General features: G+C 46.3%; 1 protein-coding gene across 1 annotated transcript; it reads left to right on the top strand.

Moving 5' to 3' along the window:
* The first annotated feature begins 1886 nt into the window (after positions 1-1886).
* Positions 1887-20183, top strand: asz1 (ankyrin repeat, SAM and basic leucine zipper domain containing 1). The gene is made up of 13 exons (XM_086148921.1): positions 1887-1995; positions 3751-3853; positions 4179-4301; positions 7090-7201; positions 10748-10859; positions 10939-11073; positions 11311-11438; positions 14380-14449; positions 14929-14985; positions 15191-15294; positions 17864-17969; positions 18088-18201; positions 20022-20183. Exons 1-13 carry the CDS (start codon positions 1888-1890, stop codon positions 20181-20183), a joined length of 1434 nt encoding a protein of 477 aa, XP_086005047.1. The 5' UTR covers position 1887.
* The last annotated feature ends 1386 nt before the right edge of the window (positions 20184-21569 follow it).

Here is a 21569-nt window from a genome sequence, read left to right as displayed (position 1 = left end):
GAGATGGTTTGGACGTGTGCAGAGGAGGGAGGAGAGAAGATCTGCGTCGACAGATGCTGAGGTTGAAGGTCTAGAAGACCATAGAGGAGATTGGAGTGAGAGACATGAAGTTAGTTGGTGTGAGAGAAGAGTTATTCGGTGGCAGATGATTGGCTGTGGTGACTCATGAAGGGAAAAAAACTAGCTTGCTTGTTGCTTATGAGGAAGTTCTTGCGTTTGGACGTCATGACAACCCTCTCGCAATGTTCTCTCAACAAGCAACACAGGTCACCACTTTGATTGGCCTGATTATTACACAACAAATTAGATATAAACAGTAGATAATGTGGATTGTTTTCTAAAGACTACTCTAATTTTCTTAAAAATGGTAATGGGGGTGGCTGTCACCTTTTTCCCCACCAGCATGAAGCAGGTGAGACAGTGACCTCTGCTGGATGGTTACTACAACTGCACCCTGTCCAGCCAATAGCGACCGTAAAACGTCTGTTTTTTTATTTTTAATTTAGTTTCCTCAAAACTTATTCATTCATTCATTCATTCATTCATTCATTCATTCATTCATTTATCTATCTATTTATTTATTTATTTCATCCTCCAGCCAATAGCAACCAGGAGTATCTGGTTTCTCTTTTTTTGTTTATTTTTTTCTTCCTAATGTATTTATTAGTTTATTATCTCCTGAAATGTGTCGTCAAAGACTGACACGGTTGAAATGCCGCAGCTAAAACACCTGAGTTCATTACAACACACAAAAAAATCTGTAAAATGAGAGAGGAAGTGGAGGGAAAGAGGCCAAGAATGAATGAATGACGCAGACGTACAATGATATTTGCGTTGCCGCATTTCTTACTCTGCTGAGAAAATTAATAGATATATGACGGATCACGTCAGTCACATTAAAAAGCAATATGGAAAAAGTAAATCTGCAACTATATTCATTATCTGTGTTTTTGGGATGTGGTATCTCATGCCAGAGGGCCGGAGACGGAACAGTCTGTGACTAGTACACTCCCTATGAAGAAGTAGAAGAAGAAATGCCAACCAGTAGAAGATCAGCAGTTGCTAGTTCAGATCGCATCTTCGGATGAGTCGCTGTTGAGCCTTCTTCGCTCTCTCCGAGGTGTTTGCTGAACAGTGGAGGTCCACGGAGATCTGCACCCCAGGGGATTCAAAGTCGGGGACCCGCTCCACAAGTTGAGATGCTGGGGTGGTCAGTTCCGCTCAGCGTCTCCAGTGATCAATAACTATTGATGTTGTTGATGTACAAAGTCGGGTTATTGTCGGTGCATCACGGTGGACTTCATGAAGGTGTCTGAGGGGTTGGGTGAAGGTCCTGATCCAGACACAGGTGATGGTGGGGAAGTCCAGGTTAGACTGTCCTTCATCGAAAGCTTAGCTTCGGAAAACAATAACAAGACATAGATATAGATTTTTTTTTTAATGAGCAATTAGTTATAACTAGAGAAAACCAAATAAAATGAATGGACACTATGGTCCATAAAATACACAATGATTTTTAGCGTTTCTGTCAGAAATATATATATATAGTTTTTGATACTTTAAATGAGTCCCAAAAGATTTGGGATGTGTCGTTATTAACCAGACCCCTGACTCTTCATCGCTCTTTCTTATTTTCATAAAGTAGAAACAGAGTATACATCACATTACAAAGCATTCGGTTGTATAAAAACAATGTTATTTATTTTCGTGTTAACTGGTTTGTTCGATAAGTAAATATAGACATTGTGTATTTATTGTAGAAAAACGGAACTTTTAGCGTCAGTCCTCCGGCGGCAGCCTGCCTTCAGGACCCGCTCCGGGACGGATAGCGCTAATTTCACCGAAGGCGAGCAGCAGGACCGCGGCGCCACTTTCCCGACGGAAAACATGGCGAACCTCATTTTTAACGCCTACCCGGCTGGAGAAGAAGAGGACGCTAGCGACGACGAGTGGGACCTCGGCTTTTCCACCGACAAGAAGCCAACTTGTACCAAGGTCACGTCCGCAACCCATGCTAACACCGATGTTTTAGCTTGTAGCTGTTGCGTTCATTAGCCGGTTAGTCGGCTAAAGCTAATGCTAGCTTGATTTGCTCCGTCGTTGGCCAGGTAAAGAAGTAATGTAGCTAGCATCAGGTTAATTTTATTTTAGCTAGCAAACAGGTGATCCAGCAAAGCTTTTGTTATGTTTTATTAATTTTCTGCATAAAATGCAACCAAACCGTCATGGTGTAAGGCGGAAATACTTCACTGGAATTTGCCAAGATGTACTTTATTGTAAAATGTCCTTAATTGGCATTTTTTGTTTTTTGTGAGTGGTGCATATTCACTTCACCCTGCCGGAATTTCGAGTGTTACCAAAACGTGCAATGCTCACAAACACACACACACACACACTAAAGTGACTCGCAATACTACGCTATAATGCACAAAATTGAGGAATACTCTTTTTGTTTTAATGTGAAAAACAATAATCTGCTTGTTTACATTTACTCAGGTGTTGTTCTTTGTTTTGTAGTTATAACCCAATGTATCATAGCCTTATTTTTTTCATTTTCCCCAGTTATCTACCTATTTCCACTTTTTCTTTCTTCCTAATTTCTTCCTGTTGCAATTGTTTAGAATTTTCAGCGTATTTTCTTAGTTGATGCTGTTTTTTTTTTTTTTTTTTTTTTTCTTCTTTTACTGTTGGATATGATGTTGACTTGTGCGGGTTTACTCATGGATTTTGTGGCGAGCTGGGATTTTGTATAGTAGCAATTGGAGTCAAGGATAACTTGCTCTCAATTCAGTGGTCGATGAACAGGGGGGAAATCCAGGGGGTTTTATATCACGAATTGCCTATCTTTTCCTTTCTGCTGCGCTCTCCAGGGCCCAAACACCTGCCTCCATCTAGCCTCTGCATCCTCTTCTTTCACGCCATCTAACTTCCTGTCCTCTTTCTGTAAACCTCCTCTAGTCTTCCTCTAGTCCTCCAGCCTGGAAGTTCTAACCGAAGCATCTTCACCCTCCCCCATCTATCCATGTTCAGACTATCTCGGTCTGACTTCATCTCCAGAACGTCAAAAATGTGCTGTCTCTTTGATGGACTCATTCCCGATCCTGTCCATCCTCCCTGTTCCCAAAGAGAACCTCCACATCTTCATCTCTGTTGCCTTCAGCGCTGCGTCCTGCCTTCTCCCACATGTTTGAGGAGCAAGACTGTACTCATCCTCTTCTTCTACACCTTACTTTCTTATCACCCCTGACACTCTGCTCACACAAGTTTCTCTAGATTCTCCTACACCTGCTCACTGCATATCACAATATCATCTGTAAATGTTGTAGTCCATGGTGCTTCCTGTCCAACCTCATTGGTCAGCCTTTCCATCACCATACGTACTCCCAGCTCCACCATCAGCTCCTATGTCACACCCTGACACTGTCTTACTGCGACAATACATGTCTGGCATCACTCTTACATACTTCTCTGCCACGTCCTCATACAACCACAGTCCTCTCTTGGCACCCTAACTTTGTAAATACATCTACAATATGACACCATGATTATATCCTACTCTGTAGATATTGATAAATGTCTGCCTCCAGAGCCACATGATAAATAATAAAACTTTAATCGTATACAAGAGTGAGTTGTTGGACTTTTAACATTAGAAGCCACTAGGATGTCACAGTTCCAATAGCTCTGCGGATCCAGAACTTGACAACGCGCACTTCAAAAAATAAATACAAGTTTGATTTTTCACCGCAGGATTTGGATCCCGCTGGGCCCGATGTGAAGGATGACGTGTTGGAGTTAAAAAGAGCCATAAACGAAGGAGATGTCAAAACGATGGAACGCCTGCTGGACAATGGCAAGGACTCTCAGCAATGAACACCTGCCGAGGCCAGGCTGCCCAATCAGTATTTAATGTTAGATATTCGGTTTCCTGTCTAGCTTCTCCAAATGCTTTATAACTACTTGCTGATTTTCAAAGCCAGCTTGGGAGGGTTCAAGGTCTACTTTTGAACATTTCTTGCTAATTTTCAGCCAATTCTGTGCAGGTGTTCATGTAGTTCTGAATTTTTTTTAAACAGATTTAAAGATGACTGGCAATTCACACAAGCTGCCGTGCTGATTTTTGGAAAGCGATAATCTACCAAAGTGAAAAACAAACTGGTGTTTTCTGCCGCACGCAGGTATGGATGTGGAGATCAGGCTCGGTTTCGGCTGGAACCCTCTCATGTGCGCCGTCAGCGTGGCCAACCACGACCTGGCCAAGGCGCTGCTGGACCGGGGCGCCAGCGCCAACTTTAGCAAAGGTCAGATTCTGTGTCAGCCTGAAAAGGCCACCTCCGCTGCTGTCAGTCACTGTTGACGCCTACATTTCTCGCTCCAATGAATATCTCCAACAAATCGAACAAAAAAATAAATAAATAAGCAAGTGAAAGAATATTATCTCAAAAATGTTTGTCTCACAAAAGAATCCAGCCAGTGGCATATTTCAGGTTTGTCTTGTCTATCAGTGTCCTGAAAAATACTTTAAGGGTTCCTTGTGTGAAATGTGGATTTAAGGACATATTCTTGGCTATTTCAGTGTTTTGTTGTTGCGGTTGTTCGAATCAGAAGGGCTCAGACTGTGGCTAAAGTGAGGCAGTCACATCTCTCCGTGCCTGGCTGGAACCTCGGACATCCAGTCCCAGTCTGCTGGTTTCCCGCCACCTTCTTACCATTTCCCGCCAAAAAGCCTCATCTGACAGTGCTTAACAACAATGACGCCAAAGAGGAAACATTGCGGCAAAGGCACCTCTGATCCTCCGGAGCTGTGTTGGGTTCATGTGCTCCGCAGCCTCGTCCCAAAGCCTGAGCAATTGAAGGCATCTGCTGGTTTGGAGGTTCAGGTTGGGTGGAGGAGGGACTGTTGTTGTTGGAGGCCACACTGGGATCCTGTGGGAAAGCGCAAACATCCCCCTCCAGATGGAGGGTAAACCTTTTGATTGACAGATTCAAAGAATTGATCATCTAATCATCTTAGACTTGACAGTTTCTTCATGAATGTTTAGTGAAGATTTCAAGGTCCAGTAGACATCTCATGATCTTGACCTTTCATTCATATTAAAAAGTAAAAAACAATTTCAATTAGCTCCCTGAGTGTTAAGCAGCTCTATAATAACCGCTGTAATCCTGGTCCTGCTCCACTTGCAGCTTGATGGCGATGCCAGTCAGAAACTGCAATGGCGCTGAGACGCTTCTTAGCTCCTCTGGCGTAACCAGATGTGTCTGAATGACCCTTGGAGCACATCTCAGAAGCTGGATTCACCCTGAACCACTTCCCCCCTTTTGACGTTTTGAAGGCGGCTGTTTCGCCCATCGCTGCTTTTGGAAACACAGCTCGATCGCCGCTGTGTTCCTTGGGCTCTGGGTCTGGCTTCTTGTCTCACTCAGCCTGGTGACCTCTGGGACACCATGGAATGGCCGAGGGGTCTTTTGCTGGGGAGCGAACTTCAGCGGTTGTGGAAACCAGGGCTGACTGTGTTTGCTTGGAGAAGAGATTTTAAGGAGCCCTTTTCACCCGGGGATCCTGCAGGACTCCCCCATGTAGTCCTTCCACATGTCCTCGGGGCCCTAGTGTGGAACCACCGTGCCGGTCACGCCGTTGATACCTGATGTCAGGCCTTGTTGTTGAGTCCAAAAGTGTGTCAGTGCGTGTGTGTTTGTGTGCGCGCACGCGCTCTGCGCGGCTCCACATGGTCACCATTAGAAAGCGGAGTGACGTCCGGTCACGTCCCGGTGGCGCTCGTCCAAGCAAAGGGCCGCAGCAGTGATTGATAACGGCCACCGCACCGCCGTCCTTTCCCACTCAGCAGTTCTCGGGCCAGAGGTTTATTTACTCCAGGCCTCTGCAGATGCAAACCATCCTGTCTGGTTTCCACACACACACACACACTCAATATATACAGACATACACAGTCACACAGTTATCCAGCAAACACACACAGCCACAAAGAAACAGTAACCCACATACAGATGTGAAGGAACCAGATTTTTTTTCTGCACACATCCAGCAAACAAACACAAAAGCTGTTCACACTGTGACTGACAACCACACACACACACACACACACACACACACACGCGCAGCAGGTCTGGGACTGAAGTCATCGATGGAACAAAACAGGAATTGAGCGCTTGGCCACGGGGCTCAGACTCTTATCAGGATCAGATAACAGGACAACTGCTCTGATGTCATCGGGCCAATTCTCCCTCCAGCATCCCCACAAACACGCCAAACACACACACACACACACACACACACACACACACACACAATGGCCACACATCCAAATGGCTGATAAAACACAGTCCTTCTTGATTCCTAAGGTCGGGTCAAGGTTATTCTCATATTTACGTAGGTGTGATGTTGGTTACCCAGTTTACTGCAAAAATTGAATCCCAGTTTACCAAGATGTTATTGTCATATTTGATCAGAATTTGCACTAGCGACATAAAAATATTTATTAAATCTTCCAATACATCTTAGTTTGTATAAATTTGTAAAAATACATTTCATTCTAGGAACAACATTTGGCATTAGCATCCGTTTCAAACTAGCAGTACCCGTGAGCTCTTTCAGCAGCTTAGCTCAGCTAAATGTGTCAAATGCAACTGAAGGGAAGTGGAACACTGTTGTGGATCCCTCGCTAGTTGTGTGCTTCCAAAAGCAATTTCCCACGCCTTCCTCTCTTGTTCCTTAGAAAGTTGTGTTGACTAGCATCAGTCCCTTTGATTTCCCTTGGACTGGAAATAGCACCCAGTTATTACCATATATATCACACTGTACTGAGCCAAAGTTAACACCAAGGGAAAGTCAATGTAAACACAAGCAACCTCCATATATCATCAAACTTGCATTTATTGCCCTAGTAAAACAATTGCAGCGCCCTTGGTTAAAATTCGTGTTGCAAAATCGCATTTTTTTTAATTTTTTATATCCTTTGTGCTTTTTCAACAGTAAAACATATTTATGCCTGTTAGGCCTCCCAGGCGGGGTTCCCCTTAATGACAGCGCCCGGCCGTGATTGACAGCTATGTGATGCGCTCTGTCTGCAGACGGCTGGACAGTGCTGATGGCCGGGTGCATGGCGTCCGCCGGCGAGGACCAAATCGCCCGCTGCGTGGAGCTCCTGCTGTCCAGAAATGCTGATCCTAATATGACAGACAGGTGAGGGGTGTATGAGGGGGGGTCTGGGGCCAGGTAACAGAAAACACACCGGACAAGGCAGCGGGAACCCGCCAAACATTTGGCTGCCATGTGGCGACATCATGTCACGCCATACCGTGTGTGTGTATATTTGTCTGTTTTGTTCGGAACATCCTGTTTTGGCATCTACATCTATGGCCGGGAAGCAGACGGACAAACAAACAATCAGTGTGTGTGTGTGTGTTTGGTGGGGGCTGGCGGTACAAGCTCAGAGTGAACCCAGCAGGGATGTTCTGGTGGAGTTTTAGTTTGAGCAAGTCAACAGGCGTAAGTTAAACAGTGTCGTCAGCCTAGCATCAAACATTCACCATCTCCCTCTGCCCGGAGCTTAAGCCCTCCCTCCTGCCGCTCTGATCCGAGAACCCGGCTTCTTGGCGTCGTCTTCTTAGGGACGCCAATCATAATTGTTCCATTTCTAATCAGATGATTTCTAACCATTCTAAGTCATGACACCCATATTTTTGTCACGTCAGCCGTCACACTGATGGGGTGACGCTCGCCAGGAGGGCCTCTTGAACCCTGGGGCTCGGCCGCAGGAGCCGCGGCAACATCAGGTCACCATGGGGACGCCGCAGGGAACCACCTCTGGAAAACGAGTTGGAGCTCAGAGCCAGAGGCAGGGGAAGTTAAGAGATCTGCCGGAGGTTTCCTTATCTCCAGCTTCCTTCTCGTGTTCTCCACACCTCTCTTGGGATGGACCCCCCCCCCTTTGACACACATGGATATGAGTGGGAAATTGATCAATTCCTTCCCAGGCAAATATTTGAAAGACGTTAATGAGACACAGGAGGATGGAGGACGGGGGAGGTAAAGGGGGATGAAGTTCACGCGGGTGCAACCGGGATAAACTAACCCCTCCACCACCACTATCTCATCTCCTACATCTGAATATCAAACCGGTGATGAAGACCTACTACCCTCTTCCTCTCTTGTAGTAGAAGTAAACATTCATCCGTCCAACGTTCAACGCGCCCCCCTCCACATTCACCCAGTCATATCTAGCAGGTGCTTTTCCTTGGTTTCAGGTTGATCTCTTCCCTGCAGATCATTTTGCAGCTTACTTCCTGCAGACGTTTCACGGATAATCCGCAGACCTGTCGCCGATTCCCTCTCCTATTCTGTCTTTAATAGGATTTCATACGGCGGCATAGCAGTTAGCGTGTCCGCCTCGCAGCAAGAAGGTCCCCAGTTTGATCCTCCAGCATCCCCGCCACACTGAGTGCAGGGTACAGAGAATGAATGACTGAATTAATGAATGATTCATAATGGTATTTGCGGTGAGAGCAGGGAACAGATGGAGGGAAATTCAGAGAGGTGGAGGTATGCTCTGCAAAGGGGAGGAATGAAGGTCAGCCAGAATATATATGCGCTAATGAGAGGGGCCCGAGTGGAAAGGTGAGGCCACAGGGAGTGGGGATGAAAAAGGTGGGGGATTTTAAGCATTTGGGATCCACAATCCTGAATGTTGGAGAGTGTGGAAATGAGGCACAGAAATAGGTTCAAGCAGGTTGGAATGGATGGAGAAAAGTGTCGGGGGTGATACGAGATAGAAAGACATCAGCCAGAATGACAGGAAAGCTGCACGAGACAGCGGTGTACGGTCTAGGAACCCAAACACTGACGAAAAGACGGGAGGCAGACCTGGAGGTCGCAGAAATGAAGATGTTTAGGTTCTCTTTGCTGGTGACCAAGATGGATAGGATCAGGGATGAGTCCATCAGAGGGACAGCAAATCTTAGATGTTTCAGAGAGAAGGTCACAGAAGCCAGACTGGAGGGACAGTAAATATATTGGTAAGTGGAGGTAGGATGTCTACAGGAAGACCAAAGAGAAGATTTATGGATGGAGTGAAAGAGGACATGAAGTTAGTTGGTGTGAGAAAAGAGGATACAGAGAATAGGGTTCGATGGAGGAAGTTGATTCGCCGTTGAGACCCCTGAAGGGAGCAGCCCGAAGGAAAAGAAGGATGATTCATTGGCCGTGACTTTTTAAGGCGACTTCTTGGCAATTGAATATGAAAACAAGTCAGATACTGCACATTACTTGAAAAAGAAGTACGGGTGAAGGCTTTAAGAAAAAGCTGGATTAGTCTCGAAATCACCCATGTCCCAGGACTCACGTCGACTGATTGGACGAGGGGCGTGCCTGGGAACTCAATGCTGCTGCCGGGGCTAATGAACAAGGCGACCATCAGAAAGAGGATGTGACTGATCACTCTGTTTGAGCTCATATGAAACATTAACTTTCCCTGGAGGTTATTAAAAAAAAAGTTAGATGTATGTGTCGTGCCGTGTGAGGTCTGGTGCAGTTTCACGCCGGTTCGACAAACATCAGGGCCATTTGTCATCCAGGTTGGAAAAACATGCCAACAACGCAGAAGCGCACACACAGAAACCGGTTGCAACAGCAACCTCGTAGTCGCTACTCATCTGAAAGACTCATTTTAAAATGGCTCTCTTTGTAACCGTTTAAATAAGTAGGAATCTTAATTTTTGCTTTTTTTGTTGTAATTTCTTCGGGAGTGCTCATGTTCTCTGCATGGGTTTCCTCTCACAGTCCAAATCATGCGGCAGGTTCATTGGAGACGCCAGGTTGTCCAGACGTGTGGATGAAAGGGTGAATGGTTGTATTTCTATATGAAATGTGAATTAGAGGGTCTTTGAATTCACAGGTTCACAAATTTCACAGGTTTTATAATGCATTGGTTGGTTCCTCTCATTTTTCACTTAAAAAACCTTTTAACAGCAGCCTGTCAACAAGGAAGCCGTCAGGGGGATAAATAGCCCCGGACTTTCCCAGAATTCTGGATCGACAGCGTTATCTCCCCCTCCGTCATAACGGATGTGGGACAGAAGCGAGACTGGTTTCTTATTTCCTGCATTTTTTTAACAATAACAAACACCTGGCAGCCTCAGAGTGAAATCCAGAATACCATGTTTTCATTTGGTATTAATGTAGTCAACATGTATGTGTTAGTCTGTTAAATGGTGCCTGCTGCCCCCCTGTGGTCGCTAGCCTTTTTGCACACTTCCTTCTTCCCTCTTCATGTTCTGTCTTCTCCATCTCTTCGTTTCTTCTTTTCCTCCCCCACTCTGGTCCACTGTCACGCCCCCAGCGATACCTGTTCTCTCACTCCCCCTGGCGACAACTGATAACTGAATGCTAAAACCGTGCTGTTAGAATTAACCTAAATAAGCTACTTTAAAGTTACTTTAAATAGATGATTGTTATTCCTAAATACATTTGTCTGCTGAGGGCTACTTTAGTTTTCATTATTTTCTGCTCTATCATAAAAGAGTACTTGACCTGCAGTGAATCTTGAAAAAACTCAATTGTTATCCCAAACTCTTGTTCTTGAAAGTAAAATTCTACATATTCCAAAAAAAGATCACTAAAGCTATTGCAGACTGATAAATACATTTAGCAAAAGCACCTCCTGTTCAATGTACCATTTCATCCCCCTCCCGTTGTTTCCTCACCTCACCTCTGCCTCTACTTATCCCTCAGGTCCAACATAACCTGCCTGATGCTGGCGGCCAGAGAAGGTCACAGCAAGGTCATCAACCTGCTGGCGTGCCACGGGGCCGAGATCGACGCCCAGGAGCTCAACGGCTACACGGTACATGGGGGTCAACCAACACGGGTGATGTCGCGGGGACCCTCGCGGTCTCTAATGGACTCCGCCGCTCGTCGGTCAGGCCTTGTCCCTGGCGGTGCAGCACTGCCGGAAGGACGCCGTGCTGAAGCTCCTCCAACTTGGGGCCGACACGTCCATAAAGACCAAGGCGGGCAGCAGTCCTGCAGATCTGGCCCGGACCCACGGCTTCACACAGGTACCCCCAAAGAACGGAGCCCAGGCTGTCTGGAACCAATACAGTAATCGCTATTCAATACAGTACTGTTTTAATATCAGCCAAGTAGAAAAGTATCCTTAAATCTATTAACAATAACCCAAGGTATATCTACTTCAGGATATAGTTGATAAAATTGTCATGATGTGTGTGTGTGTCTGGTACATAGCAGAATGTAAAAGTATACCTGCAGTGTATCCTAGCCCTCCCCGACTGTAGATTTCCAGGATCCTGGCGTCCCACAAGCAGGCAAACATGGCTGCCGCCACGCCGTCCCCCTCCATGGAGGAGATGCTGTCAAAGTTCTTCAGCGCCGATGCCGAACCTCCCCCTGGCTCCCAGATAAGGTTAGCCAAAATCGAATCGTTGTTTTATTGTTGTCACGTAATATATGGGGAACATTCTGTCTGTTACAATTCTATGCTAAGTAGCAGTCATCACAACATTGGCTTGTTTTGTTCCCCAGAACAAACGGTGGAAAGGCACTAAATAGATCATGACAAAAATGAAAACAATCAGAACAGAAATAATGAGCAGTAATATAAGGATAAGCAGGAACAGAGATTTCAGTTTGGACTTCTTCTTATATCGATCTGGATCAGGGGTCTCTAACCGTGCTCCCTCTTAGAGCTTTTTTTTGTGGCCGTGAACCACATTTATCCTCATCACAAGAAAATGTTGCACCCCACATCAGATTCTGTCCCCCAATCTTTGTGATTTTTTTTTTTTTTTAAGCCCCCTCTCTGGCATTTGGACCTCCCGCCATCTCGACTCACGCCCATCTCATCTCACTGCTGAGATGATCACTTTTCAATGATTTGATTGAGAACTATCTGGCTACTTACCATTTTGTGTGAGAAGGAAAGGATGAATTGGATTAGATATTATGGGTATCCTTGACTTGTTGCAGTATTACCAGAAAATACATTTCTCGTTAAAGCGGTGCCATTTAAACATTCAAGGGAACTTGTTCTTCACAAGCGCTTGTTTTTCATAATTTTTCTGTCCTGTAATTATGCCCTCCCATTCATTTTGCCATGGCCTAGTCCTGTTTCTTGACATACTTGATGACTTTAGGGGTTTTAAGGTCAGGTAATGTCAGGCTTACACCAAAAAAAGTCAGAAGGAAATTTTAGGAGTCTTACTGGAGTGGGGCTCCCGTCATCTTGGTCATTCAGTATAAGGTGGTAATCTAAGCAGTTTTCGATCAGCCTGGGACTCACAACAGTATCAAACATTTTTGATATTATCCGAAGTTTGTGAGTCTCTTCGGTGACGTAACACAGTCGACAACCAATAGATGAGTTCCAACAAAACAGGAACAGAGCCCAAAGAAGGACATTTTATTTAGCTGTCAGGTGTGTGTGTGTGTGTGTGTGTGTGTGTGTGTGTGTGTGTGTGTGTGTGTGTGTGTGTGTGTGTGTGTGTGTGTGTGTGTGTGTGTGTGTCACGGTGCATCAGGTGTGGCTGAGACGTTGTTTGACGAGACATAAACAATAATAAACCTCCCGTGGGGCGAGCGTGCCCCACCTGAGTGGAGATGGGCAATTAGGCCGAAACAGCGTGATGTAGCTTGTCTCTCCACCCCAACCCCCGGGACACAACATCCATCCCCGGGGGCCGGGACCACTCCGGCCGTCCCTCATGTCAGCTACAAAGGCGGGTGTGTGTGCGTGTTTGTGTGTGTGTGTTTCATTCATAAAGCGGCTGATGTCAGCTGGGTGCACTTTGCAGTTGTGTCTGAACTGGATGATACATGCGCCCCACCTGTCCCACCCCTGTGGAGGTCAGATGTTAGAATAAGGAACTCCAGTGCTACAAATCAAGGTTGTCAAACTCATTTCTCATCGCGGGCCACATAAAGCCTAGGTAGATGTCAAGTGGGCCGGACCACTAAAATGATAGCATACTCAGCAATAAATAACCAAAATATCATGTCGCTATATAAAAGCATCTGCTAAATGACTGTAATGTAATGTAATGTAATGTCTTTCCTCTGTTTTGGTGTAAAGAAGTACAAGGACAGGAGGAAAATCTTGGAATTTAATGAACAATCCTTTTATAAAACATTTCATGAAACACCTCATATTTCCTCAGACAAAAGTGTTATTTACTTTCATCATTCACATGGATGCATTGCAACTGATCCCACTGATCGTACAAAGTCACCAAACTTTAACATTCGTGATTGGTATTGAAAAAATATCGTAATGCACTCTACTTATAAAGAACTTTTAAACCATCTACATATATGCATCTGAAATCTAAATTGAATCCCTGCCTACACCTTACAAATTAAAGAGAGTGCTATTAAATGTGTAAGGAAGAAAATATTCACCTGTCCTGTAAATGTGTAAACTCCATCCATGAAACATGCATACACATACAATACATACTGAAAATGTATGGCGTTGAACAGTAGAATTCCACCATACTTTTTTGTAGTGAAGCTGGTGACAAACATTAAATTGCACATTTTCGCTAGCAATTAGCTCGCTGGCTAATCACTGCTTCACTGATTTCACGGCTATCGGTGAAAGTGGACCGCTGTTTCCTCAGACCTGCCAGCAATTCATTGATCTTATCTCTTCTCAGTTGTCTTTGCAAGCTGTCATATTTTTATGTGTGATGAGTCTTGTAGTGGCGCCGAATATTATATTCTTTAAAATACCGAAACTTGTTGCAAGCACACCAAGCACAAAGGTTTCCCGTGCGTCTCCGTAAATAAATAGGACGTAGTCCATTTTTCGTTGAAAATTCTACACTCTTTACCTTATTTTCTCTGTTTCGATAACTACATTTTGGCTAATGAGGGAGTAGTGGGGTGGTAGAGAACGGGATAGAAAGAACGTCGTAACAAGCGGCAGATGGTGCATTGATAACGTCCGCTGATTGGTCCGTCTCAGTGATGCGGCTTGTCTACTCTGACCAAAAGAATTCACCCCTAGCGGAAAATTCTTGAATTGCATATAATTAAAAAATAAATCCTTGTCTTTTATGCATTTTTTCACTTTCAAATTATTCTGCGGGCCTGATTGAACCTAGGTGCGGGCTGGTTCTGGGCCGCGGGGCGTATGTCTGACACCCTTGCTATAAATAGATCCCCAGCACCACTACCGACAGATTGGACTATTGAAATCTGGCATCTCCTAATAAATCAGATCCATTATTTTGCAGTTTCAATACCTGCAGAACATATTTAATTGTAGAAAATGAAAATTTCCCTCTGTAAGCCATCCACCAAGATCAGGCCCATCAGATGACCCCCTCTCTTTCCTTCCTCATCAGCTCCAGGCTTGAGGGTCTGGATCTCCTCCTCCACGGCCTGGATCTCCCCCACCTGGCTGACACCTTGAGGGTGAGTGCGGCCGCAGGTCACGGGAACTGACGTGCGCCGCCGCCGCCGCCGCCGCCGTCCACATCGCAGGGGTTCAGAAGGTGAGGGTTTTGATGGATGGCGCAGATGCCCGCGATCCCGTTCCGCATTAGATCCGCAGTGGAGATAGAACCCCGCGCCAGATGCGTGGAGCACAGCTGCGACGGCAGCGGCGGGGTCGACGCCCCTCCCCTCGTCCCCCCATACGTGGGAACATGTAGCGAGCTGTGCAGTTTACATACTTCACCGAGGCTTGTCTGACGTTTGAATTAAAATCGAGAGCGAGGGTCAGCGCCGGCGTGTGACCCCGTCCGATACGTGACGGCTGCAGGTAGGCTGACGGCAGCGTGGCGGCAGGGGCCTCATGCTGGTACATCTGTTTCGGGGCAAACGGGGTGACGGACCGCCCTGCGGGTTTTGATTCGGTGATCGCTGAGTGATTCCCCCCCTTCTCCGCGCAGGAACAGGACATCACCTGGAGCGACCTGCTGTCCATGGAGGAAGAAGACCTGGCGAAGGTAAAACCTCTGTGTGGCTTCTCCTGCAGGCCCGAGGTTGTCTTCATGTGATTCGCCGAGGAAAAATAGATCACAATAATAGAAACTGTAGAGAAATTCAACTATGGTGCTTATCCAGGTCACCTTGAGCTCTTCCTCCTTTTTATTTTCTTCAATTTCATCATCATCGCTAAGCTGTCAAAGCATCACAAAGTTTCGTTCTCAGCTCGGCGTCACCGATTCCGCCGATCAGGAGAAGATCCGGCATGCCATGCAGCAGATGCATCAGGACCCCATGGAGCTGGACCTGCTGGGAGCGACCGATGGCGGGTAGGGGATTAACATAGTCGCCCGGGAGACCAGGAACGTCTCGTAACTGGCTTGAAAGCCACACCGCGCTAAGCTAACACTTAATCGAGTGTAGTAGCAAATATTTAAACACTTGTCAGCCCCCCTCCCCACCCGTCTGCCCCCACCTCCCCAACTGGAAGTTGTCCATCAGCTCTATGAGGCCCACCCCCCGTAGCCCGGCTGTAATGGTTTAACCGGAGCCGTAATGATTTGTAAGGTGTGAGGCGACGAGGGGCCAAACAGAGCCGTCTAACCCCCCCCGGCACTTAATGAATCCTCCGGGAAGAACCGGGCCCGCCGGGCGAGGGGGACGGCGCCCCCTTAGGGATGTTCAAGAGGCCTGTCAGCCAGCAAGACGGGTGGATTGTGTCGGGCGGGGGGGGGACACACGCATTTTGGCTCAGCATCGCCGCACTTCAGGTTCGGTTCAACCCATGTTGGGATTTATTAAGAAACACAAACAAGCAGTGGCGTGTCCTTCAGTTTCATACTCACTAAAAAAAGAAGTGAAGAGACCAATATTTACAGAGGCGGGGGCGGATCTGGTGTCTGTTTTGAAATATTATTGTTTGTCCAAGATAAAAAAAAAAAAAATGTTGTTCTGTCAAATTGCGGGGTTAGAAAACAGTAATCGCAGCATGGATTTAATGAAATATGTGAGAGAAGATAACGCAGATTAGCAGTTTGGTCCAAAGGGACACCAGGGGGAAACAACAGGCCAATTAGATATTGGCGTTTCTGAATCCTGGGAAAGTGTGTGTGTGCGCGGTTCTTTCTCACACGCACTTTCCCGCCATCATGGGAGCGACACACACACACACACACACACACACACACACATACATACACATCCTTCATCGGCATTCCTACGCTAACGCACGCCGCTGTTTCCATCTCGGATTCACTTGGGTTGGAAGGGGGCGGATGGAGGGGATCATCACTCTCGCCTACACAAACTAACAGCGAGGATAAGGGAGGTGGCTGACACTGTTTACTCGCCGCTCTGACAGAGTGCGAGGAGGCCTGGCTGCACGGTCCCCTCGCCAACGCTAACCCGCCATTAAGATAATAGCTATCAATATCCCGGCGTGGGTGGGGTGGAGGCGGCGGGGTTGATGAATATGGATAACTAATCATTTAAGGAAGACTGATGCAGCGGACGGAGGGGGTTGTGGTGGGAGAAAACTTGGCCACCTGCTCCGTCAAGCATGATAAGATGGTCTCGGGGGGGGGGGGCATGTAAGCTCCAGACATCTTCGATCCTGGGCTGCAAAATGTTTTTTTTTTTTTTTTTAAATGCAAGGGTGGGAAAACCAGTCCTGCACGGTTCAAGGCAAGAGGAAGTTAAATTAAGGCACTGATCACACCTTTTGGGGGGGGGTTCTACCCCTGGCTGTGAAAGGGATCCCCGGTTTCCAAAACCATGTCCCATTTAATCAATATTTTCACCAGCTCCACAAAAACTGTAACAAATTCTCTCAACATATCTTTGTACAAAATTGTAAAAAAAAAAAAAAAAAAAACTTTTCACCTTTCACTGTTTACATAGCAGTGCTGTCTGGGTAGTGACGTCATTAGGTTGCACTGGGCTCTGTCCCGTTCATTTTATCATGCGATGCAAAAACGCATCATCTATGTAAGCCTTCCCATTTGAGAGACGTGAGTGAGGAGGACAACGCTGTAGACAGAAGTTCAAATGAGCTTCACAATGAAGACAGATACGAAGAGGCAAGAGTCGGACAAAGTGTGCGGCAGCTGTATATATTTAACAGAGTGAGTCTGTTGTCATCGGCTGATCACTGTAGACTGAGGAACTGCCATGCTGACGGACTGGGTGACTTGTCGTCAGCTTCTTCCGTGATCGCGCCGGTTCCTGGTATTCTGTATCAGATGCTACTTCTGCAGTAGCGGATTATTCACATCCTCACAAGAGAACATCTAGCATCTCCTGCTTGTGGGGCTTCTTTGAGCGGGTTTCCCAAGAGGCCTTTGTATGCTTGTGAAAGAAAACCGCACAGTGTTTGACTTAAGCATCTGTTTAAAACTAGCAGCACCCGTGAGGTCTTTCAGCAGCTTAGCTCTGCTAAATGCATCAAATGCAACCGGAGAAAAGCGGCGAGAACACCGCCGCAGATCCTTGGCAAGTTGTGTGTGTCAACAAACAAATTCCCCAATCCTTTCTTGTCCCTTGGAAGGCTGTGTAGACTAGCGTCACACCATTTGTTTCCCTTGGACTGGAAATTGCACACAAAAGCAGAACATTGTTGCGGTATTACTATATATATCATACCGGGCCAAAGTTTAAAATAGCAGAAAGCTAAAGTTAGCATGAGCATCATCCATACTTCATCAACCTAACATGCAATGCGCTAGTAAAACAATGGGGGGGCCCAGTGTTAAAATATGCGTTGTAAATTTTGATTTTTAAAGAAATAACAATTCTGCATACTAAACAACACTTAGTAGGATGAGACAAACAATAAGCATATTTATGCCTGTTAATCCTCCCGGGTGGGTTCCCTTTAATCCGGTCAGTGTTTGTCCGTAGGAGTGAGGAGCTGCAGAGCTTCCTGTTGGCCGTGAGGCAGCAGTGCTGCAACCTGACGGAGGTCGTCCAGGACGTCATCAAGCACTTCCCCAGGAACCCATCTCAGGTAGACGCCACATTCGGTACCGCCGTCACAACTTAGCATCTTATCTAAAGTACTTTTTTTGGGGTCACATTAGTTTTAGTACATCCGGTTGTCTCACGGTAGTCTTTGTCCTCCACAGCTGGTCTTCTCCCTGGACTCCAAGAAGGAGAGTCAGGTGACCTGCAGCCAGCTGGTGATTCAGGTCAAGGACCTGCAGAGGGAGCTCATATGCCTCCGCAATCTGATAGCACAGGTGAAACACACACACACACACACACACACACACACACACAAACAAGGTACGCACCCCGACGCTCTTTGACAGAGCTATGTAAACGTCTGCTGTTCTGAAGCGACAAGGGATTTTCAAAAATAAAAACACAATGGTTCCAGCATGCATGCGCACACATATGCCCCAATGTGAAAATGTCTAATTTGCATTGATTACAATTGGTTATCGATTGATTGGGTTTAGCCAGGTGTTCATATTTGAGACCTGCAGGCCTGGTTCTGGGTTTAGAACCCTGTGTGTGGAGGGGGGGCACAGGGGATCTATATGTATTTCTCACCTCGCAACTATCAGTATTAATATTGATAAGTGATTATCGGCTAATACTGTCCGATGAGTGGCTTCAGCCTGTCAACAAGGAGTCCAAATTAATCTCTCAGAGCCTCCGACTTACTGAGAATCTGCCGCCTATGTTTTTCGGGTGTCGGCGTTTATGACTTTTTGACGAGCTCCAACAGGTATGTGAGGGAGTGCTCACATGTGTGCACCTGACCGTGCGTGTGTGTGTGTGTGTGTGTGTGTGTGTGTGTGTGTGTGTGTTTGCATTTGTATATGTAGAGGAGAGAGTCTCCCCCTGACAGGGCAGAATCCTCACAGCCCATAAGTCAGCACCACTGTGACACGGAGCTGTCAGCGCGCAGACGATGAGGCGGAGGGGGCGGCGGTGGGAGGCGGGGTGAGGGAGTTTAAGACGGGGAGAAGGAGCTGATGGGTAGAGTTGGGGTTGTGGGGTTAGAAGAGGAGGTTGGCTATGAACCGTGGATAGCGCACGTGTGTGTGTGTGTGTGTGTGTGTGTGTGTGTGTGTGCGTGCATGCATGCATGACGGCTTGTGTGGGTTGATTATGGGGGTCCGCTACTCTGTCAAACAGGAATCTGATGGCCAACGGAGCCCATTTGGATACGCTGGCCGGCGGCCTGTAGAGGAGCATTCGCCGTAAAAAAATGGCCGCTGCTGTAGCGTCTGCTGCTGCAGATCTTATATACATTTGAAATAAAACACATAAAAAGAGCAAGAATTCCTCCATTACACCTGATTTCCTCTGTAATTTCATGTTTCTTTTTTCAATTGTAAGTCAGTTATGTCTGTTTTTTTTTTTTCATTGGGATTTTTAATTTCCTATCTTGACGATGAGCCAATTAACACACAAAAACAGGATTTGTTTGCAAACTGGGAACGCCGCCCTAGTGTTCAAGTAATTTTAACAGCAATGTTTTATCTTTTTCAAAATAATATTGAACACCCGAGCGACTGTTTGTTCCAAAACACAGGGTCCTCGGAGAGACGTTGCAAAGGTGTCAATATTAAAGAAGACGTTTAGTTTCCCGCCAGAGAAGAAGAATAACAGCAAATGCCTGCTTGAAAAACTAAAGACAGGATCAGCAATATAATTGTTATATCCTAATATATTTTGTGGTGCATTTGGGTCCCGTGGGAAATAATCTTTTCCGGCATTTTTTGGGGGACACCAAGAACCCAAGAATATCTTTTAAATTTCTTTTTAAAGAAGTCCAACAAGGTGGTGGGATTTCAGAGCGAGCTGGAAACCACTGTCACCTCGACTGTCGCCGTTCGGGAATAAATCAAGTTTTTTTTTTGTTTTTTTTTTAATTTAAAAACAAAAAACAAGACATTACAAGGAAAATCTGGTCTAATGGAGGAAAACACTGTTTTATGACGAAACCCAACTTAAAATTAAAAAAATAATAATTTTCCCACAATGCCCTGCTCTTGCATCAGGTCACATTCTCCCATTCATATGGGTTTTCGTGTTTTCGCCTCAGATGGACAACCCCGCAGATTGTTGCCATGTCCCGCCTCGGCGTTCCCGTGGCAACCGGAGGATGGAGTCGCTTGCTGTTATGGCGCTAGGAGCAGCCACCGCCGCTGCCACTGTCTTCCTGGTCTACCAAGCTGCTGGCGGGAGGGCGGAGCTACAACTGTGAAGGATCATATACGGGGAAGGAGTTTGTTTGAGAGATGAGGTCAACCGACGTCTCCCTCGGAGAGTCAGGACCCTCGCCATCTCCGGTTAGCGTAGCTTAGCATGGAGACGGGAAGACAAGGCCATTTGGGAAATTCATCAATGCAGAATACAGCTGCTTGTCGCTTTGGCAACTCTTGAATGTTTAATTAGTCTGTGCATGGATTAAATTGTTTACCGGGTGTTCATCGACGGGGTGTTGTTGTTTTTCTGTTGCCCATAGCAACACCCGTGACACCCGAGGAAGGGTGCGACGAAGCCGAGCTCAGAGGGCGGCTTGACCTTTTTTCGGCACTGTAAACAAACACGGCGCCGTCACTGTGACGATGCACGTTTCATGCTCGCTGTTCTCGGGTTCTTGTCGCCAAACACACGTCACGTGTTTCTACGCAGCGGGGGGGGGTGTAACCTTTACCCCCCCTGCTGCCCCCTTGCTCTCATTTCATAAGATTCGCGTGAAATATCAGGCCTCAGTTCCGTTGACCGGAGCGTCTCCACCTGGCGGACAGAAGCAGTGTTGACGTGTTTGAATGATCAGAAAAATGATGTCACAGCCTTTCTAAGAGCTGCTGCTTCCACAGTAGGTGTGTATATGGGTGTGGGTTCATGCTTCTTAAACAGCAGGAAATAACTTGAATAACGTCAATAGCAATTTGAATTTTTCAAATTTTGTATTTGTCTCGACACAGTTTATCCTGCATGCAGCGTTGCAGGCAGCCTATCCCAGCCGTTGGGACTAGAGAGCGGGATTCAAACGGGACTGATGACAAGGCCACTTACAGACGCACAACCAATCACCCTCTCGAATATAGACATACAACCATTCACACATCATATATAGACATATAACCATTCACCCTTTCTTTTATATGTCATAAAGAGACCCTATTAACCCTCTCATTTACACCCATTCACTCGCTCATTCACGTCATAAAAACCATTCACCCTCTGATTCAGACATCTGGATACTTTAGGGTCTTCAAATAACCTCTTGCATGTTTTGGGACTGAAAGGAACCCAGAGAAGCTGGAGGAAACCCCACAAAGCTCCCCCTCACCCTGGGGACCTTCTCACCTTGAACTCTAAGTAAGGAAACTCACCATCCTTGCAAAAACACGGCGCTCATCCCTTCAGTTATCTTGAGTTTCCCTGATTAAAAAAAGAAAGAAGAAAAAGCTTACTGTCCCGTTAATCCCAGGCAGATTATGAAATGGTATGAACGTCCTCTACAGGTCACATGACCTCCTTCCCACATCCTCTCATCACATCTGATGTAGATTACTGGCTTATTACAACTGTGATCACACGCAAAGCTCAGCTCCTTGTTTTAGGCTTCTTCTTCTTCTTC

The sequence above is a fragment of the Fistularia commersonii genome, chromosome 7, assembly GCF_037954325.1.
Source record: "Fistularia commersonii isolate RoL2024-O1a breed Wild chromosome 7, RoL_Fcom_v1.0, whole genome shotgun sequence".
Taxonomy (NCBI): Eukaryota; Metazoa; Chordata; class Actinopteri; order Syngnathiformes; family Fistulariidae; genus Fistularia; species Fistularia commersonii.
The sequence above is the reverse complement of the archived record's forward strand: the minus strand, read 5'-3'. Positions and strand labels throughout refer to the sequence as shown.